General features: G+C 39.6%; 1 protein-coding gene across 5 annotated transcripts; it reads left to right on the top strand.

Annotated features, from left to right (window-relative positions):
- The first annotated feature begins 8,430 nt into the window (after nucleotides 1–8,430).
- Nucleotides 8,431–26,747, top strand: LOC149286609 (histone-lysine N-methyltransferase EZH2). Of its 5 annotated transcripts, none has more exons than XM_089493817.1 (19): nucleotides 8,431–8,547; nucleotides 9,390–9,491; nucleotides 10,002–10,118; nucleotides 11,551–11,671; nucleotides 11,846–11,995; nucleotides 12,086–12,188; nucleotides 12,479–12,642; nucleotides 14,975–15,066; nucleotides 15,934–16,174; nucleotides 16,419–16,588; nucleotides 17,205–17,299; nucleotides 17,569–17,609; nucleotides 19,407–19,532; nucleotides 20,571–20,749; nucleotides 21,559–21,654; nucleotides 23,183–23,264; nucleotides 24,274–24,354; nucleotides 25,014–25,098; nucleotides 26,687–26,747. In XM_089493817.1, exons 1-19 carry the CDS (start codon nucleotides 8,431–8,433, stop codon nucleotides 26,745–26,747), a joined length of 2,223 nt encoding a protein of 740 aa, XP_089349943.1. The 5 variants fall into 5 exon arrangements, with proteins under 5 accessions (XP_089349943.1, XP_089349942.1, XP_089349941.1 ...); XM_089493816.1 differs by having other exon boundaries at nucleotides 9,390–9,518; nucleotides 11,846–11,986; XM_089493815.1 differs by having other exon boundaries at nucleotides 9,390–9,518.
- The last annotated feature ends 559 nt before the right edge of the window (nucleotides 26,748–27,306 follow it).

Genomic DNA, 27,306 nt, shown 5'->3' with positions numbered 1-27,306 from the left:
AATCACTAACGGAAGGAAAAGCAGACGGTGGCTTGACGAAAGAGTTATTGTGCGCGTCCCCGCCGCGGCGAAGAGAGACAAAACAGAACAAAGAACCCCGAGTGCACGTCCGACTGAGGAGGGTATTGCTGGCGCCGTCTTCGTTTCCCTCTCTGCTTTCTTATTGGCTGCTTGAATGCCGGGTGCCGTTCTTCCAGCCAATGGGGAGGCGGAGGTTAGGCCCCGGTATGGGCGTGGTCATACTAAGGCAGCGGGTGGGTGGGGAAAAGAGGAGGAGGTTCGGGAGGTTAGTTTGGCGCCCGGGCCGGTGGAGAGTGTGGTTTTGGGGGGCCGATTACCGGTTAGGGAGGTAGAGGAAGAAAAGAAGAGAAAAGGAAGAAAGGACCGGACCGGAGGAGCAGCGGTTCAGATGCACGGTAAGAGCAATTGATCTTAATGTACATTGTTAGAATCTGGACTATCGGTGAGTGCAGACGAGGACAAAGGGGCCGCCCCCGGCAAGGGAGGAGGAGGGGCTCCCAGGCATCACCTCTCTCGCTGTGTGTATAGGGGTTGCAGGTACAGGAGCACTTTGGGTAACGATCACACTCCTGGGACATGCTCAGCACACCGGGAGCCGTGCACTTTCGGTGTAATAAAGCCAAGTTACACGTGAGATCGGGTGCGGTGCACGTAACACATGATATCGGCTGGGAATGCATGAACTGGTATGACAGGAGTAGTGACTGTGCTGCGGAGGCTGGATGCCAGGGTGTGGGTGCAGATCATAAGGTGTGACTCCAAGGACTTGACATCCATCTGTGGAGATGAGCTGGAGTGTATTAAAACAGTCACTTTTTGCGCAGAGCCAGTTTGATCAGTACAGTGTGTGCTTTCATACACTAGTGCTCTCTCACTGCAAGTTTCTCATCAGAAGGTGTCTTCACTATGGGGACTTCCTACTCTGTACTAAGACAATATGGTGGCCTGGGGGATCTGCTAGCAAAGTCAGCAATGCTGAAAGGAATAATTCCGATGGCTTTATTATTTTACATACTAATAAGCATATGTTCTTTTATGTTTTAGTGTAGTTGTAGCCCAGTTTATTAGATTTTACTGCTTTCCACCTTAATACATTGTACAGTACTTAGAGGGTGGTGGATAAATGGAAGAGTCTGCCAGTAGAAGAGTTAATATAGCGAGGGGGTTTAGACATGTATAGAGGTAGGCATATGGCTATACTTAGCCTAAGCCAGGACTGATTGAGGTTTGAGCTTTTTGCAGCTTGAAGAAACAGACGGGTTACACGGGTTGAATGGTTCTTATCTGCCATCAAATTCTACGGTACCTATGCTTTACAAGAGATTCAGTTATGTGTAGGCAGAGTGTGAATAACTATTTTTTCCATGGAAAGGGATGATTTATATACCAGTGTCACTAATTGGACCAGGGGGTCTTGGTGGCTGTAGAAAGTAGGTATACTTTAATTCACTGCTTGTCGCAGGTTAAGGGATAGTGACTGTAAAGAGACTTGTGAAAATCAGGTGCAGAATTCATGAACAATGCGGACTGCAGCGTTCAGTCAATGAAAGCACGTGTATTCAGTGTATGCTTTTTACAACCGTGCCGTTATGCGTTCTCTTCTCTACCTTGTGTTTCTTCTCTCAGCTCTTATTCCAGTTATCAACGTTTCTATAGCACCTCAAACCAGAGATCTACAAAATTAGCTTCTAAATAACAATTCTACATTAAAGCCGAGACAGAAGATGTGGAAAGCCTTGCTCTCAAGAGCTTACAATCTAGATCGTTACCTGATGTTAGCCTCTGTCAAATTGTCTCTATATAACCATTCAGAGGGCAATTTAATCAGAATGGACATTTATGTTCACGTTGGAAAGCCAATGCACGCGTTCTGGATATACAGGAATAAATATTTGAGTCGCGTTTCCTTCTTCCCTCGCTTGCTTCAATTGAACTTCAAAAGAGACTCAATTCTCATGCTTGTAAGATCAGCTGGCTTTCTAATGTGCATGGGCAGGCAGCATACCTAAGTGTGTTGCTTGCTTTAGTTGATGCAGGTAGGGAAGCAGGAAAACGAGACGCAAGAAGCAATAAACATGTGCTTTTTAGCTGTAATTCCTCGCCTCTGTGTTTTGCCCTTTCAAGTATTCGTCTTGCCCTAGTCGCTTATTCATGTCCTTACTACCCCTTTAAAGAAAGCTGTAGGTGATGATAAATGAAAAATGACCCCCACCTAGATTTTGATCCATTATGTATGTAAGGCCCGTATGTGGCAGCGAAGTACTATATATCACCCAGCACCTCCCCTACTCTGTTGCACCTGGTAGCTGGGAAAATACACTGTCGGTGCTTCTAAGAATGTGCCCAGTGATTGCGCAGGCACTGTAACATCTGACAGGTGAGTGTGCAAGCAACTTTTCTCACAACAGGGGACATTTAGAACCCCAAGACAATGAAAAGGTGAACGAAATTCTAAATCACTTCACCGATCCCTGTTACGCTAAAAGCCATATACGTTTCATTGAGTCCTGGGGATTGAATTTTGTTGACTGTATTCTGAAATATGTTTACATATTAAACTCTACTAAGTAGCACCGCTCTTAAGAAGTCAAAAATCTTAAAGAAACCGAAAAGCATGTAGAAATAGATATAAATGGCAGGTAAGTGGAATTCTTTCCTGCCAGTGTAAAACTATTTATCACGTGGTCCTTCACCTGTATATAGAAGACAAAGTTTAGCTACTATTTGCCTATGCAAATAAGCGTTGTTAAATTTTCTCTGTGGCCACAAACATAGGTTAGGCTTAGGTTTTACAAACTTGCGTCTTGTCTAGAAGCAATAGGAGCAAATTGATAAATAAAAAATTGACAGCGCTTAAAAACAATGCAATAACATCAAATTATATATAAAATAAATAATCATTGAATAAATATAAAACAGCCACACTTCGTGTTAATAAAAATAAGAAATCTAAAATACAATATGAAGAAAAAAGACAAATTATCTATATATAATTTTATGTTATTGCATACTTTTAAGCGCCGTCTGTTTTTCTATATATATATTAGATTATTTTCTGTAAGACATCATTGCAACCCAAAGACTAGCAGCCTATTTGTTGCATTCTCTTCATTTGGAGAATATGTATAAACACAGTTTTTTTTATTTATTTTATAATTTGGTGGTGTGTGTATTTTTTTATATATTTTTTCACATGCAAGCAATAGTTTACCAGTGGCGTGGACTTGAAGAACGTTTTCTTGTGAATTTAGTGGATCTTCTAGACGTGACATTGACATAATTTATAACTGTTAACGTATGATGTCAAAAAGAACATACAATGCAACTTAAATTGTGGATTGACAATGTATTCAACTTTGAGGGGGTGTGCGGCTGGAGTTAGGGACTGTTGTGATTTGCTTGTTGTCTGCGTGATATGATTCATAATTTCTTCCAGCTGCTCTTTAACTTAATGGGCTATAATAGAAGGAAGTATATTTTTTTGGCAAGTTTAATTGATGGTGGTAAAGAAGTAGAAAGGTACTGTTAGAGAGACGTGATGTCTTGGGTATTGTGATTGAGCGTTCAGGCTGCGGAGTATGACAAGAGAAGTTTATGCTCACGCTTAGGTGGTGAGATGTACAGTGGGTAGTTAGCGTAGGATGAGAAGTCATGTTGCAGCGAACATTCATATGATTGTGGAAATCATTTTTTTGTCTAGTACTTAAATGTAGGTGTTTCCTGGAGACGCTCACATCGTAGAGAAGAAAGCGTTGAAGTAAAACATTTTGTTGGCATATAAACAAGTAAAATACGTTTTGACCTAATATTTTTGTGGATGTATTTTTACAAAATACACACATTAGTAGCGAAAGGCAGCAGAGTGATAATGCACAGCCGGTTAGTAAACGGAGAGGCACCTTGGTGATTGGATACCACTGACGTTAACGACCATGTGCTGGGTCGAACATTCTGCTTTGTTCAGTCTCTGTTGCTGTCCAGCAATCTGATGCTGCTTAATCGGTCAGATGTTTGCTGCAGTAATAGTGTTAGATTGTTCTTCTGTTTGTTCATTCTTGTGAAACTGAACCATGATAAGACATTTAGTCTCCAATGCATGATGAAGGACCATCCTTGACATGCTGACTTGGCTTAGCATAATACATGGATAAGTTGGTGAGAAGTATTAATAGATTTAACAGTGCATTATTTGTGGCCAGCTCTGTCGTAACTGCAAAAGAATATCGCCAGAGTTTTCCCTTCCTAATGCTTAGCAAAGTTGAGGCAATTAAATATTTTATCTCCCCTCCTACTCACAAACCAGGGATTTATTCACTAAAGCACGGCTTTGTCAGAGAACTGTGGTTTTAACTCCTTAACTTCAAAATAGCTCTTGGAGGACCAACCCTGATGAGCTTCTCCTGCAAGAAGAGCATTCTTTGGCTTTGGCAGATAACCCCCCTATATTCCTTTATCGGTTACTTTAGTCATTATGTCAAGCCAGCTTGACATTTCGTTTTTTTACTCAACGCATTTTCTGTACCTTGCGACATGAGACAGATCTTCTCAAAATCTAGGTTGGCTGTTCTGTTACGTTGGTTGTTCATTGCTCTCTACTGTAAGCCAAATGACTTAAGGGACTTTTTAACAGTCATATGTGGAGAAATCATACTCGCTTCAAAAGAAATCGGGTCCGTTGGGATTTCCCATTACATTTACTTTCGTGTGAAGCTGTGGAGTACTGCACACATCTTGATGCACTTTAAGTGCTTGCAAACACATATATCTCGAAATAAATGTCACTTCCTCAGTGTTTGCATGGAGGTTTTACTTCAGTTTACTTCTTCTTTAACTCCTGAAAGTACCAATTGGTTAACTAATATCCTGGTTAACTAATGTACTGGTTAACTATTGATCTTGGGTACCCTTGTTTTTTTTAATGAGTCTCTCCTTCTTTAAAAGTAGCACAATGTATTTGCTAGCACACGCATCTCAGTCATCACCGATGTACTTGGTCTTGGGTGGTTCCTGACCCATCCCTTAAAATCTAAAGCAATGGTTCCCTCTAAGAGAATATAATCCATTATCACTTTCTAATTGTTTTCATTTCCATGCTGATTTTGGTTTCTCTAATTCCTGTTATGACTTAAGGTTATACAGGTTGGAAGTTCCTAATTCCCTGTGACCTATATTTGCATCATCATGGCAAGCAAGGGTTATATTTTCCCCATAGGGGTTGCAGCAAGGAAATATTCCTGATCTCGGATATGGCGGGCGGGGGCGCAATCTAATTCATGTAGACGTAGAGCACAATAACCCTACTTGACCTTCCTGTGTAAAAGCTGGTATCGTGATTCTGTGGTCTTGAAGTGGCTTCACGTTATTTCCTTTTTATTCTTATTAAATGTCTGCAACAAAGAAAGGGCTGAGCCATGTCTCACGAGATAATTGAGGCACGGCCTGATAATTATTGTTAAAGGATAGAATAAATGCTGACATATGCAAGTTCTTATTGTGCATGTAGGCTGCTTCCTTTGGCACTTAGTGAACCGATTCTACTACTTCTAAGGAAGAAGGTCATTTTCAAGATGGATCATCGTTATGTATTTGAAGCAGTTTAGTTTCATTCATTCTTATGAAACTTTTTAAATATGTTTACATTATTCCAAACCCCGGATTGTTGCTGATCTACTATGTAGTGTAGTTTGTGGCTTGATTTTGGCAAGAAAGGATTTCAGGTTCCTGATTCCAGAGTAGCTATTAATGGCACCAGCCAGAAATGCGTGAACGTATGTTGCTATCATTAAAATGTAACGTTTTAACCATTTTGAGTTTGGTTACTCTTGTTAAATGTGCTTCACGTATAGACAACGTATTACATTTTCTCTACAATATTTCCTTAAATGACCCAGTAGAGTTGAACGTCTGTGGAGATAATTTGCAGTTTACTTCTCTTAAGTATACATTCTGCAAAAAGTCGTAACTTCATTGTTTGCATAAATGTTAAGTTTAGTATGACCTACTTGAGGCTCTAATTAGTAATGAAACCGAACATTTTATTATGGTACAGATCAACCTGTTTGGTGTGTTCAAGCACCCATTGGGGGAGGATCTCAAGAGAAAGTATAATGATACAAATTACAGATTATTTTTTTTGGGCTTTGTGACTATCACAGGCATATGACGGGAGTAACATAGTAACATAGTTCATAAGGTTGAAAAAAGACCAAAGTCCATCAAGTTCAACCTATATACATATTGTGTCCCTACTGTGTTGATCCAGAGGAAGGCAAAAAACCCAATTGGAGCAGATGCCAATTGCTCCATGCCAGGGGCAATTTTGTGTTTATTTTAGTAGAAGATTACAAGGATTGTTTAGTCTATGTAAGTAAACATGTTGGGCGGAAAACGTTTATCGTTATCAATGTGTGACCATGAGCATGGAACTAGTGACCTTGACGATGTTTTCCCAACCCTGTGTATAAGCATATAAAAAGGGGGTAAAATACTATAAAATTTATAGAATAAGACATCTTCACTGTGGATAAACTGGCTTCCCTTTTTCCAAGAATGGTTTTTATTGTAGCTTTGAGAACAATGGCTAACTAGTTCTCCCTATGTGTAAAGTAAACGTGTTGGAGCTCTCTATATTTCAAGGCACGTAAATTAAATTAGTTTTCCGCATGCAAATCACAAGCTCTTTTAGTCTAGGGATCTTCAATTGAGTAACGACAACCACTTACGAAATTATGTTTTCACCAGTACAGCTGTCCTCCTTTGCAGTGATTTAAACATGAAACATCTATTCTTTGTAGGTAAGTGTCTACTCGCTGTGTAGAATAGACTTCTTCCATACTGTTTCTTTCATTAGTCAGAATTTATTTTTTTCTTTTAAATGGCTTCATTTTTTTTTTCATATAATGAAGCATAAAACTGGGGGTTAGATGTTCAGCAAAGTTTTAAACATTATTTACACTTCTTGGCCCAGGTTTTCATGACATTGTCCCTATATCATCCCTTTTTAAATGTGGTGGCCAGGAAATATACATTTCCCCTCCCTAAGGTCTTGTTTTTTTAATTAAAATAGCTGTATGATATTTTAATGAGGTGATTTCTCTTAGAGTATGTGATTCTAAATATTAAAGGGCAATTTATGGGCTGCATAACCAAGCTATTGGGTAAAACCAGAGCCGGCCTTAAGTGTTCTGGCGCCCTGTGTGGACTGCTCCTTTGGCGACCCCCATCCCAAAAAAAGGGAAAAAATCTCCCCCCTCTGCCCCTTCTCACTGCCTTCCCCCCTCTGCCCCTTCTCACTGCCCCCCCTTCTCACTATCTACCCCCTCTCCCCACATCCGTCTTCCCGCGATGCGCGCTTCATATTCCGGCACTCGGCATGAAACGTCGGCACCACGACGGAGTCATAGAGAGTGAGGGGCGCCAAGCGGTTGCTGAAAACTTTACGAGCGACCGCTCGACGCCCCTGCCCGGCATTTAAATTAAAACACCGTTTTTTTGGGGGGGTTTAACTTTATTTAAAACAGAGGATGTTAAATAACATGGGGATGTTAAATAAAGGTTTTTGTTTTAACTTTATTTAACATCCTCCGTGTTAAAGTAAAAAAAACTTTATTTAGCATGGAGGCTGTTAAATATAGTTACAAAAAAACCCCCGATGTTTTAATTTAAGTCCCGCACCGCGCCCCTGTTGTCATGGCGCCCTGTGCGGCTGCACAGGTCGCACACCCCTAGGGCCGGCCCTGGGTACAACGTGGGAAAGGTAAAAATGGTCACGGTTGAGGTTTGCGAAGATAGTCCAGCTATGACCAAAGAAAGAAAAATGAACTGTATTTCTTGCCCTTGGATCTCTCCAGGTATTGGATTGGCCTGAGAGCATTTAGCCAAGCAGTTTGATTTGTAACCAGTAGAGAAGCGTGCCATTATACATGTAAAATTATCAGGTATTGTGAGAACAGTGATGAATAAGTGCAATCACTAGGAGTATGACCGGACTAGGTGGTGACTAGGTCTATTTGAGGCTTGAGTTTGCCTGTCTAGCGCATAGTGTGTCCATTTGGGTGTCTCTTGAAGCCAAAAAGGCAAATTAACTAATTTGGGTTGTTTCAAACATACTTCTTCATCCCATATCCTTTGAAATTCAGATATCCTTTTTTTTTTTTTTTTTTTTTGCAGACAAGAGGGTCATAATGTATACTTTAAGCTCTAATTATATATTTTTCCACGAGAACCTACAGAAAGGGGAGGTATTTTCATGAGTGGATTTTTTTTCCATGTGGAAGATTTTGGTTTACTGTTGTATGAGAGAAAATGTAATTTTATGATGCACTGTCTACCGCAGCGCCCTTTGCATTAAATGTACCTTCAGTATCAAAAACCTAAATCTCATGTTTTTGTAAATATTGCAGGATAATCATGGGACAGACAGGCAAGAAATCCGAGAAAGGGCCGGTGTGCTGGAGGAAGCGTGTGAAATCGGAGTACATGCGCTTAAGGCAGCTCAAACGCTTCAGGCGAGCAGATGAAGTAAAGGTAACTGAAGATAAGGGACACAGCGGGGGTACAAGAAGCCAGCTTGGCTTTAGGGTGACTTTTACTTATAGAAAAAGTCATTAGTATCCCAGTAACATCATAAACACCCAGATAAAGCAGCAGAGCGTTTTCCTGCAAAAAACCCTCTTTAAGGCTATTAATGAACCTTTTGATGTTCATTCAGTGTAATTAAGGAAATCCTATACCCATGCTGATAAACCGAGCTTAGACAAATGTGACGTCTTTCCAAAGACTGTCAAAATATGTTTGATGTAAATGCAGTTGTTTGATATGTTTTGACAAACACGCCGTTAACCAGCTTCAAGAAGTTAGACTACTGCATCGCTACTAAAACAGCTTTTAAATTAATAATAATCTGGAACAGAATACTATTTGTAAAAATAACTCTTTAAAACGCATTTGAGAGTAAATAAAAATAGGAGCACTCCGAGGTCAGGTCACAATGTGAAAGGCAAAAATACACATGGGGGTTAATGTTTCTGTTCTATTAATATCAAGGTTATGCATATATCCCATTGTACAGCGCTACGGAATATGATGGCGCTATATAAAACAATTAATAATAATAATACACACACAGGAATTACAGGAAAAAGTTGACAGTAGGGTATTCTCATTCACCATACTGATTTACAGTGTTTCTATCTATTTGTTTTCTACTATGCCCTACTGTTCTAGTATGCTACTGCCAATGAAACCGACCATCTTAAAGGGCTACATTTCCTCAGGAATCAGTGAAACATGTCAAAGAAATCCATCAAGACAAAGTCATTTTGGGTCCTTGTTGGACAGACCGTTCATACCAGTTTTCTGTTTTACAGAGTATGTTTAACTCCAACCGACAGAAGATTTTGGAAAGAACGGAGATTCTAAACCAGGAATGGAAGCAACGAAGAATCCAGCCTGTGCACATCATGACTTCTGTAAGCTCTCTACGAGGGACCAGGGAGGTAAGTCCTCTGACGCGCTTTAAATTAACATGTTCCTTTGTGTACAGTGCATATATTATCCTCGTTGTCCATTTTTGTTTTAGTTTTGTTTGCCTGGCACCTATCCATACAGCAAGATGCATACTTTGTTTCTTAATTGCTTCATAACAGACATGACCAGCAACCTTTTTCGCTCTACTTACTCTGCAGAAGACAGTGGGTGGAAAAGGTATAGGGACTGTAATCAAATAGTAGAATCACTGTTATTCCACCAAGTCCACTGGCAAACAGGTTTTAGTACATCTTTAGCGTTATAGGATGGAGATGAGGATATGTGAGACAAGTGTTGCTAACATGAGTTCTTCTTAAAGTGTAAACACCATTATCCTCTGTAGCATCATCTAGCTCCCATGCTGTTAAACGGTAGATATAAATGTCTCTACTTCTGATCAGGTTATATGTTTGCAAGCTTATACTTATTGTTTTATTTATTATTTTGTCTAGTGCTCGGTCGCAAGTGATTTTGATTTTCCAAAACAAGTTATACCGCTAAAAACTCTCAACGCTGTTGCCTCTGTGCCTATCATGTATTCTTGGTCTCCTCTCCAGCAAAATTTTATGGTAAGTTACTCATTACAAATTTATTCCACATGTAGTATTTATCTTTAGGCAGTAAGCAACCATTTGCATTTGATTTATTAACAAAATCTCCTGTCTGTTCTCTAACATACAGTGCTGTGAAAAACTATTAGCCCCTTCCACAATTCTTCTATTGTTTGCTTATGTCACACATGTTTCATACCCCGGGGATTAAAAATGCAGTTGTTTCCTATTTGGACATGTGTGAAAAAGTAATTGCCCCCTTAGTTATGAAAATCGACAAGTTAACTAAATTTAATTGATAATTGGGTTCAATTTCACTAGACACACCCAGTCATGGTTTCTGCCAGCCCCATTGAATCTAAATGTCCATTAAATAGATCCTGTCTTGCAAACTGAAGCAGGCTTAAAGGTCTCAAAAAGCAGCACATTGATCTAAAGAAATTTCAAGAACAGATGAGGAACAAAGTCATTGACATCTATCAGTCTGGAAAGGGTTACAAAGCCATTTCTAAAGCTCTGGGACTCCAGTGAACCACAGTGAGAGCCAATATCTACAAATGGAAAAAAAAAACTTGGAGTAGTGGTGAACCTTCCTAAGAGTAGTCGGGCCACCAAAATGCCTCCAAGGTGCATCGACGACTCATTCAGGAGGTAACAATAGAACCCGGACTAACATGTAAAGAACTGCAGGCCTCAACATGGTTTAGTTATGGTCAGTGTTCACGATTATCACAATAAGAAACAGGCTGTGCAAAACTGGCATCCATAGGGGAGTTGCAAGGTGAAAACCACAGTTGACCAAAAAGAATACAAAGGCTTGTCTCACATTTGCCAAAAAACATCTTGATGACCCCTAATACCTTTGGGATAATACTCTATGAACTGATGAGTCAAAAGTGGAACTTTTGGAAGACATCGGTCCCATTACCTCTGGAGTAAACATAACACAGCATTCCACAAGAAGAACAACTTGATTGAGATGCTGTGGCATAACCTTAAAAAGGCAAGAAGAGTGGGCCAAAATTACTCCAAAGACCCTCAAAGTTGTTGCATTTGTTGCCGCCAAGGATGGCACAACCAGTTGTTAGGTTTAGGGCCAATTGCTTTTTCACATGTGTGATATAGGTTTCGATTATGTGGTGTATGTTCTGATATATTTAGACGTCAGATACTGACAGCCAACAAACATATCTAAACAAATACATTGTCACAGTGTCCTATACAGGCTTACAAATGTTTTTAATATATTAAACATTATTGTAAATCAACGTGCTTTGCATACATGTCAAGTAGAAATTCCAGATTCAATCTCGCGACTGCCTATTACGCTAATTCTGTTGGGTGGCATTGAATAAACCGTATGTAAAAATTTAAGGAGAGATGACTGCTTAATATAATTGCACTGCTGTGCCATATTTTGTGTGTAACTGTTCTCGGATCACCCCTTTAGGTTGAAGATGAGACGGTGTTGCATAACATTCCCTATATGGGTGATGAAGTGTTAGACCAAGATGGGACTTTTATTGAGGAACTCATAAAGAACTATGATGGAAAGGTGCATGGAGACAGAGGTAAGATCATGTTGCATAGTATTATGGACATCTCTTTAGTCACATAAAACACTGTGAGAAGGGCCGTGCACAATGTGTAGAATGTGCTGCCCCATCTAAGATTCTGTGCCCATAGGATCTGGGTGTTAAACTAATTTCTTGAATCCTCACTGACAGGGGTGTATTGTGTTGCAGAATGTGGCTTTATTAATGATGAGATATTTGTGGAGCTAGTGAATGCGCTTAGCCAATACAGTGATTATGAGGACGACGAAGATGGCGATGACAATCAAGACTATGAAAGGGATGACAAAACAAAAGATCTCGAAGACAACAGCATGGAAGGTAAATGAAAGTGAATGCGCACTGACTTTACTCGCTCTCTAGCCTAGTCCGTCACACATTCCGTAATGGCCCTTTTATTGTCTTCTGCAGATCAGGAGCCCTGTCAACCACGAAAGTTTCCCTCAGATAAGATTTTTGACGCAATATCCTCTATGTTTCCAGACAAGGGCACATCTGAAGAACTGAAAGAGAAGTAAGGCCTTTCACAATTGGGGCTGGGGAACAGATTAAGCTTGTCTGCCGTTGGACCACAATCCCTTGATGCTTAGGACGCTAAGGGAAATGGTTGTCCTGTCCTGACATACCCCATACTACTGACTCCAGATGCACAGATCCACTTACACATTTGGTGTTTTTAGTTGTGGTGCAGAGCTTCATCAGATATTCCACGTTAAAGTTGCATAAAACAACACTTCATGTAGAGCCAGGAAACATTTGTGTTGTTTGCGTACGAAATTAACATGTGTGTATGTCTTGATTTAGGTACAAGGAGCTAACGGAACAGCAGCTTCCAGGAGCATTGCCACCTGAATGCACCCCAAACATAGATGGACCAAATGCAAAATCCGTACAGAGGGAGCAGAGCCTGCACTCATTCCACACCCTCTTCTGTAGACGGTGCTTCAAATATGACTGCTTTTTGCATCGTAAGTAAAACACCCTGACACATTTTACTTATTTACATTGCTTTGGTGCAATGGTCACGTTGGGTTTTCCACCACACTATTGTGCACTGGAAGAGAGGTGTAATTTGCGACGACACTGGTTCTCACCTGATTGTCCACATTGCTTCAGGTTGATAGAAAGAAAGAATGGTTAACCTTGTATGTCTGCTGTTAGTATTTTTTTTTTGCTATTAATGCTCGTGCAATAAGTCAGTTGCCTGTCTAAAGTGTCACCAAATTTAAACTACCGTATTTGCTCGATTATAAGACGAGGTTTTTTCCAGAGCAAATGCTCTGAAAAATACCCCTCGTCTTATAATCGGGGTCGTCTTATAATCAAGACCTTAGACTATGAGACCAAGATCCAGATCCCCCGCAGCGATGCAGGGGACCTGGATCCTCCTGTGTATGCCCCCCCAACTTACTGGTGCTTCTGAGTCCCCGGTGCTTAGTCCAGGCAGCGTGTAGAGCTCTACGCGAATCGCGTAGAGCTCTACACGCTGCCCGAACTAAGCACCGGGGACATTGATGCAGGGGACCTGGATCCTCCTGTGCTATGCCCCCCTCAACTTACCGGTGCTTCTGAGTCCCCGGTGCTTAGTCCAGGCAGCATGTAGAGCTCTACGCGATTCGCGTAGAGCGGAAGTTGTCTACGTGAATCGCGTAGAGTTCTACATGCTGCCCGGAGTTAGCACCGGGGACTCAGATGCAGGGGACCTGGATCCTCCTGTGTTATGCCCCCACCAACTTACCAGTGCTTCTGAGTCCCCCGGGGCAGTGTGTAAAGCTCTACGCGATTCGCGTAGACAACTTCCGCTCTACGCGAATCGCATAGAGCTTTACTCGCTGCCCGGACTAAGCACCAGGGGACTCAGATGCACCGGTAAGTTTGGAGGGGGGAGGGGGAGGGAGTGTTAAATGGGGGGCATAAGGCATTTCTGGAGGCAGAGTGCTTTGTGAAATGCCTTTTAACCCCCTTAATGCCACTCTGCCTCCAGAAATGCCTTTTAACCCTCTATAGGCCACTCTGCCTCCTGAAATGCCTTATACCTCCCTATATGCCACTCTGCCCCATAATATGCCTTTAAACCCCCTAAATGCCAGAGTGGCATATAGGGGTATAAGGCATTTCTGGAGGCAGAGTGGCACATAGGGGGTTAAAAGGTGTATCATGTGGCACAGTGGCATTTATAGGGTTAAAAGGCATATCATGGGGCACAGTGGCATATATGGGGTATAAGGCATTTCTGGGGCAGAGTGGCAAACCTGGGGGCAGATGTGCATAACTGGGGGGGGCAGGTTGAAAAAAAGGACATAAAAACAAAATATTTTTCCCAATTGTAGCTTTTATTAACAAACAATTCACATAGTTTACATGAATTAACATTTACTGGTAAAACTTTTTTCCTATAGGGTCATCTTATATTCAGGCTTTTTGTTTTTTTCATAAATTAATATTCAGATTTTGGGGGGGTCGTCTTATAATCGAGCAAATACGGTATATACTAAAATATCCTGCCATACAGCAGTTTTACCATATTTTTCAAACCTCTATTGACAAGTCTTTGGCCACTGTTTCCTGATTTACTGAACCCCCCCACCAAATATTTTTATCTTTTATATTTAAAAAAATAAAATAAAAATGAGCAACCAGTCATGAAAGGTGGACAGATGTAATGCCATCTCGCTTGAATCTAAATGTCTGTTATGACATAAGAAGGGTTTTTACTGCTCTTGATTGGCTATTTTGTTAGGTCCAACATTGTTTATGTAATCCAAATATTACACAAAACTAACAATTACCTTTTTTCTTTTTGAAACAGGTATGTATAATTAACTATACTTCTATAGCCTGTGTTGTCAAGAGCAGAAGTTACACACCATATCAGCATATTTTCTAAATATACGGTTCAGAATTTGCCATACTCCCAGACAAATAGATGCGTGTATATTGTGTGCTTTTGTCTTGATTTGATGTAGTATGTGTGTTCAGTGTAAAAGTGTACATGTATGTGCTAGTTATTACATCACTGTGTGTCTTTATGTTTTTGTAGTCGATTTTTTGCGTCTTAAGTGAGTGTAGTGAAAATTATTTTTTTCTTGTGCTTGCTAACTGTGTTGCACCAATTTACACTGTAGAGAATAAGTTGCCTTTTGTGTGGGTGGGCAGTCATCTAAGAGTTCCTTCAGAAGCCCATACGAAAGACTCAAAAGGTTTGTAAGTGAGTTACAAAATGTTTTTCATCTGAATTACCTTGTAATGTTACGAGGAGCACAATCCAAAACTATTTTTTTGTGTTAATGTTTTAAACAGCACTTCACGCCACTCCCAACACATACAAAAGGAAGAACAATGAAGCTGCCAATGATGGGAAACCTTGTGGGCCCCACTGCTACCAGCTTTTGGTATGAGAAATGTCTATCTTTTTGTATTTAACCCCTTAAATGCATTGTTTTCAATGGGTTTAGGGACCGCCCATTGTCCTTAAGGGGTTAATCTTTATATGAACACATGGATTAATTGTAGTGTATGCCATTTTTCATTTCTTTTTACAGAAACCTCAAACATGACCAGAACAAGTTAAAAATGTTAGGTTGAGCTTGCCTACTTGTTCCCTCTCGTTAATAACTGGTTAATTCAGAGTTAAAGCAAACACAAACAATTAGCAGGGACCCTGTTAGATAATTAATTTCTATTTTTTCTTCCTGAAACATTTTTAAACGTATTAAAGCATATTATACTGCTTATTTTTTTTTTATATATATATATATATTTTTATTTTATTTTTGTCTATTATGGGATAAGGTTTGGTTGAATGCAGTCTGAACTAAATCTAGTACATGTTAGATCATTTTGTAGACAGTTACTGCAGACAGTAGGTCTTGCTCTATTTCATAATTTTCTTACTATTTTAGGGCTTAGATTACTTAAGTGTCTATGTCTGTGCCAGCCATCCACCCTATATTATGTATCATTCACACACCCAAATGTGTGCTTGATTAATACTGGCTCTCTCATTGGTGATATCACCCTCTACTGTTGCTTCACAACCCAAAGCATGAAACCATAAAAATGTACTGAGTAATAATGATATTTGTCTATTTACTATTTCTCTTCATTACCTAAAACTACTTTGTCTGTTTAAGGACAATCTACAATATACATTTTTCCTTCCTGGTTATTTTCTTTATATAAGGGTCAGGAAAAGTAGAAATTATCCATAAATACCATATTTAAGAGCATTCAGATTATGAAGAGGTCTTGTCTTGTAGGAAGGAGCAAGAGAATTTGCTGCCGCTTTGACAGCAGAGAGGATAAAGACCCCACCAAAACGCCCTGGTGGTCGTAGGAGAGGTCGTCTTCCCAACAACACCAGCAGACCCAGCACACCAACTGTCAATGTGTCTGAATCAAAGGACACAGACAGCGACCGAGAAGCTGGTACTGAAACGGGAGGAGAGAGCAATGATAAGGAAGAGGAGGAGAAAAAGGATGAGACTTCAAGTTCATCCGGTCAGTAAAAACAGTGGCAAAATCTCTTTACCTGCCTCATTCTTTCACAGCGTTTTGAGTAACTATGTAATTGACTCGCATAGAAGATACATAGAAAATAATTACCCTTCTCAGACTCAGTTCTTATCTCCTAGCTCAGCATTTCTCAAGTGAAACAGGCTACTTACATGTTGCATAAAATAGCATTATTTTTCTAGGACAGTGCAGTTATATGAAGTAATTTCTTTTTTCTTTCTTTCTACAGAGGCAAACTCTAGATGCCAGACTCCAATAAAGATGAAGGCAAATGCTGAACCCCCTGAAAATGTGGAGTGGAGTGGGGCAGAGGCATCCCTCTTCAGAGTCCTCATTGGCACCTACTACGACAACTTCTGTGCAATTGCTAGGTTAATTGGCACCAAGACGTGTCGGCAGGCAAGTCCCTTAACATTTGATGTGATTTTGAGAAGAGGACAAGCAGATCAGAACAACAGTTTTTAGTAAATGAACTCTACCCATTTCTTTAACGTGTCAGTGATGTAAACATAGCTTACTTAATTTATTCACGTTTAAACGAAAGCTAGGAGATTTCCCCTATTGCAGCTGGGTTCAGTAAAGCCAGTGGTGGTGTTCCTCCCAGATGAACGCTGCTGAACCTTCTCGTGTCCTGCTAGACAGGCTGGGCTGCAGAGTTGAGCAATGCTAGCTCCAAAGATGACCTTCAGGATGCACTTAGCTAGCAGGGAGGGTTAGTGGAATTGTTAGATTAAAATTTTGATCTATTTGGTGAGATCCAACAGACATTCTTTAAAGATCCATATACTAATTTACTCAAAAGTGTGGAGGAGACTTGTGTAATATTCGTCTGGGGACCCATATCTAACCTTGAAACTCAAGGCTTTAAGAAGCAAAAATCTTTGTATTTGTTTATTATATATGCACAGCTGTAGACGGATAAGCTTATCCATGTTTTCCTCCGGGATGGGAATCTTACTCGAAATGCACCCAGTCATGGAAAAAGCTAATTAATGAAATGTGTTCTTTGTTGCAGGTGTACGAGTTTAGAGTAAAGGAGTCCAGTATCATTGCACCTGTTCCCACTGAGGATGTTGATACTCCTCCAAGAAAGAAAAAGAGAAAACACAGGTCTGGGAAGAGATGTTTCTTCTATTCATGGATAAACATTAGGGTTCCCAAAGTTTGCTAATAACGTTCATTGCAACCGAATCAAATAACCTTTTGTAGCTTATTGTCTTAGCCTAAGAGAGTACAACAATAAATACTCTGACTGTTTGCTAAAGATGCCCATTGATTAATCGGTTGACTTTAATATTCAATCTAACCAATTCTTTAGTTGTTCTGCACATGAGTAAGTGTTGCCACTTTTGGTCATTCTTGGTTTATTATCCTTGCAGGTTGTGGGCTGCACATTGCAGAAAAATACAGCTGAAGAAAGGTATGATATCTTGTTTTTCTCTTCGCGATTGTTCCTCTGAAATGTAATTCGATACAAAAGTTGTTCCATCTATTCTTGATTAAAGAGAACGTGGAGGATGTTTAGTATACAGATGACAATGTCACAAAATGCAAACCGTCATTGATCTATGATAATGCCCCCTATAGCCCCACCAACAAAGCATGCATAATCTGTAAGTACTGTAATATACATTTTTGTTACTTTTATGAATAACGATTTACCTGGTGAAAACGCTGCAGAAGTATGTCTCTGCTGCCATATTTTATGGCGGTTTTGGCAAGAAATCACTCATTGAACTCAGTTGAGATTGCTTTCTGTGCATGCGTTATGGGTTCTCATTAGACCCTCTTGAACTCAAGAGCTAGCGGAGTATCCCACGCCTGCACAGAACTGCCATCTCCAGCAATGCAGAAACCTAGACGGGGCGGGTAAAGAGCACAAATACAATAAGAGGAACCTCCCCCGGGTTAGCCCCCCCCATATTAGGAATTTTAATAAAAAAATCATTCCATTTGTTAGATCAGGTTAGAGCAACAGTTTTTTTTCATCAGATCTACTCTAAAATATGCAATATTCGTAAACCCATAGCCAGCCCCCCTCAACAAAAAGTTTTGTTGGATCTTGCCTAATTGTGAACCCCCCCCATGAAATTTGGATTTTGGTAGATATTCGTTAGATCCGGTAAGATCAACAGTTTTCTCGTTATATCTATCTGCGCACAACATAGGATTGTGAATACCGCCTCCTGCGTGATAGATCCAGTAAAATCAACAGTTTTTTTCCCCATAAGAACTAATATCTACCAAAAAAAAATAAAATAAAATTTCAGTTGGGGGGGGGGGGCAACCCGTATTCCCATCCCCCGCACACAAAATAGGATTGTGAATACCGCCTGCTGCCTGATAGATCTAACAGAAAAAAATAGTTAATCTTATCGTATCTAATGAATATCTACTCCAATCGATAAAAAAAAATTCCAAATTTCAGTTGAGTGGGGGGGGCAGAACCCCCCTCATTAAATATGCAATATCTCAGTAATTAGACTAGATATAACAAAGTTTGTCTGATTAATCAAGATCTAACACAGAGCTATCATAATCAATAACAGTTTGTTGAAATTTGTGTTGGGGGGGCTGGCTAAAGAAAGAATGTTAACATTGCATACTTTACAGTAGATCTAACAAAAAACAGTTGATCTAACAAATAGAATGATCTTTTGTTAAAATTCCTAATATGTGGGGCTAACGGGGGGGGGGTAAAAGAGGATTCTGATGAATCCATTTGTGCATTTGCCTGAAACAAGTTAAGTTAAAGGTGAAACTCTGCTATAACCATTGAAGTCCATATGATGGCTGGAGTGTCCCTTTAAATGTCTGAAGGTTAGATGGTGTGGTGGATGATTATTCAAAATTAAAGGAAAAATGTAGCTGTGTTTTACGATACAGAAATTAGAATTTATTTTTTTACTCTCATTACCCTTAAGTTGACCAAAAATAAAATAAAAATGTGTGAAGTGTATGAAGGTAACTAAGATTGGCAAATAATATATATATAGTCCCGTTTAGATACTGCCTATAAAAGATGTCCTTAGAAAGGAAGTTATTTGTTGCATATGTTCCAGATCTGGAAAACCTGGACTAAATTACTCTTTATCAAGAAAAATACAGAAAATAATTGGCTTAGTGCAAGGCTGTATTGTGATTGATCTAACCATGAATCGACTTCATTCATCCTGATTAAAATACGAAGATTTTATCTTCTTCTTTTGTTTTTAAGATGGCTCCTCCAATCATGTTTACAATTACCAGCCGTGTGACCATCCCCGGCAGCCTTGTGACAGCACCTGTCCATGTGTCATCGCCCAGAACTTCTGTGAGAAGTTCTGTCAGTGCAGCTCTGAGTGTAAGTGGCAGTCTGAAACAAAAAGTTGTTTCTCTATTTTCTAAGCACTAGTGAATGTTTTTTTTTTTTTTATCTTGAGCACGGGTGATGGTGAACCATAAAATCCTTTTTTTTTTTTTTTTTTTTTTTATTTATTTTTTTTACAATTTTTAGCGGATGCAAAAAATCAAGTTTGATTAAATTTAATACGAATTTCAAATTTTTATGGAGAATTGCACAAATGGTATAGTGTTATTTTAAAAAGAAAAACAGGGCAGTTGTTATCATGTAGCGCTCAAGAGCTATTAAACCCCCAAATTAATTAAAACATTTTAAATTTTTATGGCACCAAAAGCCTTTAATGGTGGGTGTGTGTGTGTGTGTATATATATATATATATATATATATATATCTATATATTTTATTATTTTATTTTTATTTTTTTTTAATTTTTTTTACAATAAAGCAGGTTGATCATATGCAGCATAGTTACCCAGCCACAAGCTGGGGGAATGACGACTTTGTCCTACTGAATGAGTTCTCTCTACTTCCGGTTCTCTCCCCATTGCATCCACACCTTGTACTGCAGCTTCCGTTACCGATACTGCTTTAAGGCAAAGGTCAAAGCCAAGCCTGGAGAAACGTCCTGCTTGGGTTGGAAGTGTATGTGGAGCAACGTCAAAGAGGGTGTTCAATGACCCCGACGGCCTTGTGAGAACATAAATGGTTAAAAAAAAAATTAAAAAAATCACTAAATTCGCTTTTAGGAGAAACTGAAGCTTTCTGTGCATGCGCTTGGTGGGGGTCTCTTCAGAATCCCCCCGTGACACCAAATACATTTAAAGGGCTCCTCAGCTATCATATGCGTTTAAGTTTAAGCTACTACTGTACATAACACACAGATCTCTAGTGCTTATGTCTTTAGAGAAGTATGTCCTGAATCCAGTTTTAAGATTGCGTTGAAGGTCCTAAATTGTTATGAAATGGCTCGGGGTTTTTTTTTTTTTTTTACCTGCACCTGTCCAAAGTCACATTTTCTCTATCTCTCTCTCTCTTTAGGCCAAAACCGCTTCCCCGGATGCAGATGCAAGGCGCAGTGTAACACAAAGCAGTGTCCTTGTTACCTGGCTGTACGCGAGTGCGACCCGGACTTGTGTCTAACATGTGGTGCCGCCGATCACTGGGACAGCAAGAACGTATCCTGCAAGAACTGCAGCATTCAGCGGGGATCTAAGAAGGTGTGTAGTGCGTGCCGATCGCCAGTTTATGGAATTTTTCGGGGATATGACTTTATTTTAAATTAAACTAACAGAAACGCGCTATAAACTACTATTCTATTACCGCTCCCAAACGTATATGGAGGACATTTTAATTTGGCAGTAGGGGGTCTATGCACAAGGCCTTCTGCCCGTTAATAGAAAGACGGGAAATGCTTATTTAACAAAGAAATAACCTATCCTTTTGGGCGAGGGGCATTAAAGAAAATGCAGTCTTTTGGCGCCCCCGTTATAATAACTTTTGATCCCGCAGGCTGGTTTCATGAAAATTTGGCAAAATGGGCAGACCGCTAGGTAAGGCCTATAAAGTTTTTGATGGTAGATGCACGTGACTGGGCGGCATGGCTGCCTGGCCCTTAAGACCTGCGCAGAACGTAAGCCCCCCCCATTTCAAACTACATTCTTTCTATGACAACCATGCGAGAAAAGGCCTCATGAACTCTTTTCACTCTCTTCATTGTTATCCAGCGAGAGGACGTAGATCCCATTGAATGCCTGCTGTGCGATATAATTTTTTGTGATTTTTGCCGCTTTACGCGCACCATTTTCACAAACCCGAACATCTGTCACGCCTAGTTTGGCTTCATCCCAAAAGCAGGTGGACTCTGTAAAGTGCAGTACCATGCGTTGCATGACAGTGGTGGCTCCCTTTGACCCCAGTCAGCATTTTTATTTTCTGTGGTGTACCGATCATTCCTGGAACGGCCCTTTAGGTGCTCCAACGTGCCGCCGGCCTTTCACATACTCACCGCTTTACTTATTCTTCTTAGCATTTGCTACTGGCTCCTTCTGATGTCGCCGGCTGGGGGATTTTCATCAAAGACCCTGTGCAGAAAAATGAGTTCATATCTGAATACTGTGGAGAGGTAAGCTGGTCGTGTTATTCTTCACTTATTCAAGTAGTGTTAGGACTTGCTATGTAGAGAACAACAAGCCCACACAATTTAGAGGCCTATATTATAGAAAAAAGGACTGGCAGCAGATAAGCTTTGGCCCATCTAGCCTCTACCTGGTTTTATAAAACCGTAACCAGTCCTTGATCTTTTCTTAGATCCGGGATTCCTATAGGCTCATCCCATGCATGTTTAAGCTCCCTCGCTGTATTACCCTCTACCACTTCTGCTGGGGGTCTGTTCCACCCTCTCAGTAAAGCAAACCCTCCTTACATTACATCTAAGCCTCCTGTTTTCTAGTTTTAGACTGTGACCTCTTGTTCTAATATTTCTCCTCCTTTGAGAAAAACTTCCAACCTGTACTTTGTTAAATCCCCTGATGTCGTTATCATATTTGTACAGTCCTGCTTCACCAGCGTTTTGTACAATGCGTTCATTGACTCTCATTGAAAATTTTCGTCTATTAAAGTTTCTTAAAAAGTTAAAGAAAAGAAGTACCATGCTTTGTTTCATGAAGTCTTGTTTAATTTATATAGCACCATCATATTTTGCAGCGTAGTGCTGAGGTTTTACCCATGGATATTTGTTTTTTGTTTGCTTTGTAGTCAATATTATTGGCAAACAGAACATCTAATCACTTGTTTTCATTCTTCCCTTCCCGTTCAAGGTTTATTTCCCTTCCCGTCCAAGGACGCTTAACGTTACATATTTCAACTCCCTTCCTCCCATATTCCTTTAGCTCACCTTTCCTAGTCCCTCTCCTGCAATACTTATACTCGTGTGGCTTGTCCGTCCCTAACAGCGGCACTTTTACCTCTTCTTTAGTTCACCCTCTAGATTGTAAGGTCATTGACCAAGGCCCTCCTCACCTGTTATCTCTAAGTCAAAATGCGGCTGCTTGTTATGTCCTGTCTACCCATTGTACAGTGCTACGGAATATGATGGCACTATATAAAGCAATAAATAATAATCTCTGCTTTACCTTTGGCGTGTCGTTAAATAATAAGTATGGGCATGGTAACACTCCTACCATGCCCAGGCATACCCAGATTCCAGCACAGCTAGCATCACACTCATCCTGGAACCTGGGCATGATAGAAGCCCCAAAATTAAGGTGCGTCTTATACATGGGGAAATACGGTAGTAGGGAGATGGGCAACATAGCCATTAGGGCAGGTAGATGTCAATATGTGTGCCCAATCCAGTAAAAGGCGTTGTCTGATCAATTAAATTGTACAGTGGGATTATGCAAAGTTATGAAAAGTGGTCTTATCGCCATAGCAACCAACAGAATCCTCCGGTAAGCAGGGACATCTTGTTAGTTGCTATGATGTTTAAGGAACTTTTTTAAGCTTTTGCGCCAGAATCTGTTTTGGTTTTTTTAAGTTTAAACCCCACTGGTTCCAGTCTGTGATTTGTATAATGGACAGCGCTGTGTGTTTGCTGCATGTTTGACAGCCGCCAGCAGATCATCTCACAAACTTTACTGTTCTTCCTCCAGATCATATCTCAGGATGAAGCAGATCGGAGGGGAAAAGTTTATGATAAATATATGTGCAGCTTCCTCTTCAACTTGAACAATGGTATGTAATAAGAAATAATAATGTTTGTTTTTTGTAACACTGTAATTTATGATGGTCAAAAAAAGAGTTAAACTTTAAAAAGGAACTAATTGAATAATTGCCGCAATTTCTATTTTTGGGAGGAATCAGAAAATGTAAAATAGTGCATTAGAAACATTGAATTCATTGGGAACCGTGTAAATATTTTTGCTCTGAAACAAATTGGTTATCCATCTGTTTGTCCGTCTCCTCACACATTATATAAACACACGCTGTTCTCTGCACGTGCGCGAGTCAGAGCTGTTCCTATTTTGCACTGATGAGATCTAATATGATTGTAACGGTCTATAGCTGGAACACTTCTAACTCTGTCTGTAAAGTAGCAGGCATATACAAATGGAGAAGTCCGTGTCAGGAATCAAAAAGTAACATACGCTGGAAAAGTCCGTCTAGTTCGACCCCACAGTTAAGCGTCAAAATTCAAAAAAATAGCTTAGGGGGGAAAAAACCTCATTAAAATGTTCTACTTTTCCAAAACCCCAAAAAATATCCAGACCCTTTTTGAAGGCATCCATTGTATTTGATATTTGATAACATCACCTCTCTTGATGGTGAATTCCACAGCTTTATTGCCCTTACCGTAAAGAGCCCCTTCCTTTGTTGGATGTGAAATCTCCGCTCTTCCAGTGTCAGAGGAGGACCTCTTGTTCGTCACACATTAACATTTCTGTTAATGAACAGGTCACTGGAGAGCTCCTTATGTTAGTCCTGCACATATTTACACAGTGTTATAATATCCCTTATAGATGCTGTTTTTCTAGCGTATATAGATGCCACCTATTTATTCCCTTTTCATAGCTAAGATCTTCCACTTCTTGCTTATAAGCATACTCAAAATGAATTATGTACCATTTAACGTATGTTTGCTTTCTACAATCATAGGGAATGTACCATGTTCTAAATAAGAACAGAATTGAATTTATTAAAGTATAAAGTACATTAATCATTTTTTTTCTCTCTTCTATTTCAGATTTTGTAGTCGATGCAACACGCAAAGGCAACAAAATTCGCTTTGCAAACCATTCTGTGAATCCAAACTGCTATGCAAAGGGTAAATAAAATGTCTATCAGAATGTATTAATAACTGCATGTACATGTGATTCCTAATCCCATGCATGAAATACAAAGTAAAAAAAACAGTGCAACTTGGAAAAAAGTATCAATGTCATTGTTTTAAACACTGTTACCTTCCTGAAAATTAAAAAGTTGATGGCCGAGGAGCCCTAAAATGAGTTAACCCTCTCCTACTGTCTTACGCCCCCACACCAAATAGAGCGTAAGCTTGCAAGAGCAGGGCCATCTTCTCTTTCTGTACCAGTATGTTTTAATATGTTAATTTAAATTAATAATTAATTTTCACTGTCCCCTATTTAATATATAAGTAAATGTAACATCGACCCATGGATATTTTTGACACTTTTTCAGCTTTATGTTTTTCTTTTACTATTTCCTTCATCGATGAGTAGTACATAACTGTAACGGCTTCCCAGTTGAAGTGGTAATGACTAACATAGAAAAGAACTGTAAACATTAACAAGATAAGCATAAGGATATCCTGAATGTAAGACGAGACCAAGAACTAAAACCCTTTTACAGCAGAAAATTATGGGCAGATTAGATGGGTTTATCCTCTGGCAAATTGTTTCCATTTGGGATCATTTCAATGATAGGTTTTGGAATATTAACGCATTCTTTTCCCTTCTGCTTTAGTAATGATGGTTAATGGAGATCACCGAATAGGAATTTTTGCAAAGAGAGCCATTCAGACCGGTGAAGAACTTTTCTTCGACTACAGGTATGTAGTGTCGTTCTTAACTAACGCATTGATTTACTACTATCTAGAACATTTGTCAAAGACTCTAAACTGTAAAAAGCCACAGGAATTACTTGCACTTAGAATTCAACATTAATTATACCCTCTAATATGTTGAACAAGTAAACTTTAGCCAATCTTTTATTCTTTCCCATGAAGATTTAATCGCATAACCTAGTTTCTGTGGAAACAACTTATTATGCATCACATGACACAGAGTTTTCTGGGAAAATTATAAATACGGCAAATGTTTAATTAAAAAAAAAAATAGAGAAAGAAAGCATTAAGTATTACTATGAATTATTTTAAAATTCTCCATTTGATTACAAAAGTGTTAAATTCTGCAGAGTAAGAGCAATAAAGGGCACTGATGTCTATCATGAATGAGGTGGCAGTTTAGGGCCTTCTATCCGTGATCAAAGTGATTGCGGAAAAACGTTATTTGCAGTTACAGACTAATCGGCAGCTTCTCTTCGAAAACGGGAAAAAAAAGCTAAAATCTGATTGCTGCCTTTTGGCAAAGATCAATACATGGAGCAGGCAGCCTAATGTTGCTGCTTGCTACCACGGTAATAATTACTGGCTAGCATGCTGGTTAAACAAAAAAAAAAAAACTTAATCTAGGCTGGCATTCTAAGATACTGTGATTTCACAGGTACCCCACTAAGCCCCTTCCTCTATAAACAGTAACTAAAAATACAAAAAGGCACAAATTTAAAGATTTATATATGAGTTGGCGTACTTTGTTAGGTGCCAGTGTTCTGTGAAGTATTCTTAAGTGCAACATTTTAGAAACTATTAAAATACTTGTGTGCCCAGTGGTTTTTAATGGAATTTTTAAACTAGATACATTTTTATACAAATCAACTTTGACATGCTCACTAAAAAAGGACGGCCTTAATAGCCTGGTAGCAGCTTACGTTGTGGCTCGCCTCTGCTAATACAGGGGAAAATCAACATATCAGTCTGATCCTGTCCTAAGGGCAGCCCAGAACTGAAATGTGATGCAACTTTCCCCTGTGCGAACCAACGACCCCAGACATTTGTCAGTGGGGTCCAGTTGGTATCCATTGAGGCACAAAAGAGCAGGGAGGTCAACAACTGGTCTCACCCTTTCACTTGGAGTGAACCCCAAGAGATCCCTCATCCATGAAGTGGCTGTCCGTTGTTAGTGAGCATCTCAAGTTTGTTTTATATGGTATTTCACCTTTTGAGGATCGCTTGGGACTCAACCCAAATGAAAAGGTGAGTGCCTAGAGGGATACCAGCTGGATTGGAGATATGACTCTGGAAGTTTGCAGGTTACGTTGCAGTTTCCACCCACTGACTTTATGTATTACAATTGGCCAACAATTGTGAGTTCCGGCCCTGCATAGTGCACAGTTGGTGCTGTAAGGTGTGCAAGAAATTTCACGATGTATTGTACGGGCCGCAGAAGAGGCTCACCAAGTTTGGCCCTTCATAGTGCATAACGAAATAGGTGAGAGAGAACTTGAGTCCTTGTTGAACTAAACGTTGGGCTCGCAGTGTTGATATTCCTTCCATTTTTCTTTTTCTTTGTGCTTTTCAGATATAGCCAAGCTGATGCTCTGAAATATGTGGGAATTGAGAGAGAAATGGAAATCCCTTGATTCCAGCTACCTCCTCTGTAAGCCACATGCCTTACCTACTTCAGGAATTTCTAATACTGATGTTGCAATTTTAGATAAGAAGAAAACAAAATGCAAGTTGAAGTTCTGACAATACCATGTACTGTAAAAGTAATTTATAGTGAAAATAAAAATCAATTATTATTATCTTTGCCAGCTGCAAACTTTTGTACCAATGAATTTTTGGCAATAATGTATTGTGGTACATTTTCCACCTCAAATAAAATATACTTGAACTTCTGTATATTTTGTTTATGGTTTCTTAGCTTCTCCTAAGATTGTTCTCACTATTAAGCCGTATCATTGTATGTAGCACCGTGCTTGTGGATGACCTGTCTGTTTTAAGGACTGGAGCTCTGAGATCACATGTACAGCATATAACCAGACACAATATACAGCAAAGATATAATTTAACCCTTTTGTCTGCACGTAGCAGAATGCCTATGGGGACTGCTATTTTGTATACATTTAGATTTTTTAAATTCCAACACAATAGTTTAATAGAAGATCTTGCTGAAATGTGGGTACAGGACAATATTAA

This window comes from Sceloporus occidentalis, unplaced genomic scaffold (genome assembly GCF_023333645.1).
Source record: "Sceloporus occidentalis isolate IW3139 unplaced genomic scaffold, rSceOcc1.0.p SCAF_67, whole genome shotgun sequence".
In the NCBI taxonomy this organism is placed as follows: domain Eukaryota; kingdom Metazoa; phylum Chordata; class Lepidosauria; order Squamata; family Phrynosomatidae; genus Sceloporus; species Sceloporus occidentalis.
Note: the sequence above shows the minus strand (reverse complement) of the source record. Positions and strands in the feature narration are given on the sequence as shown.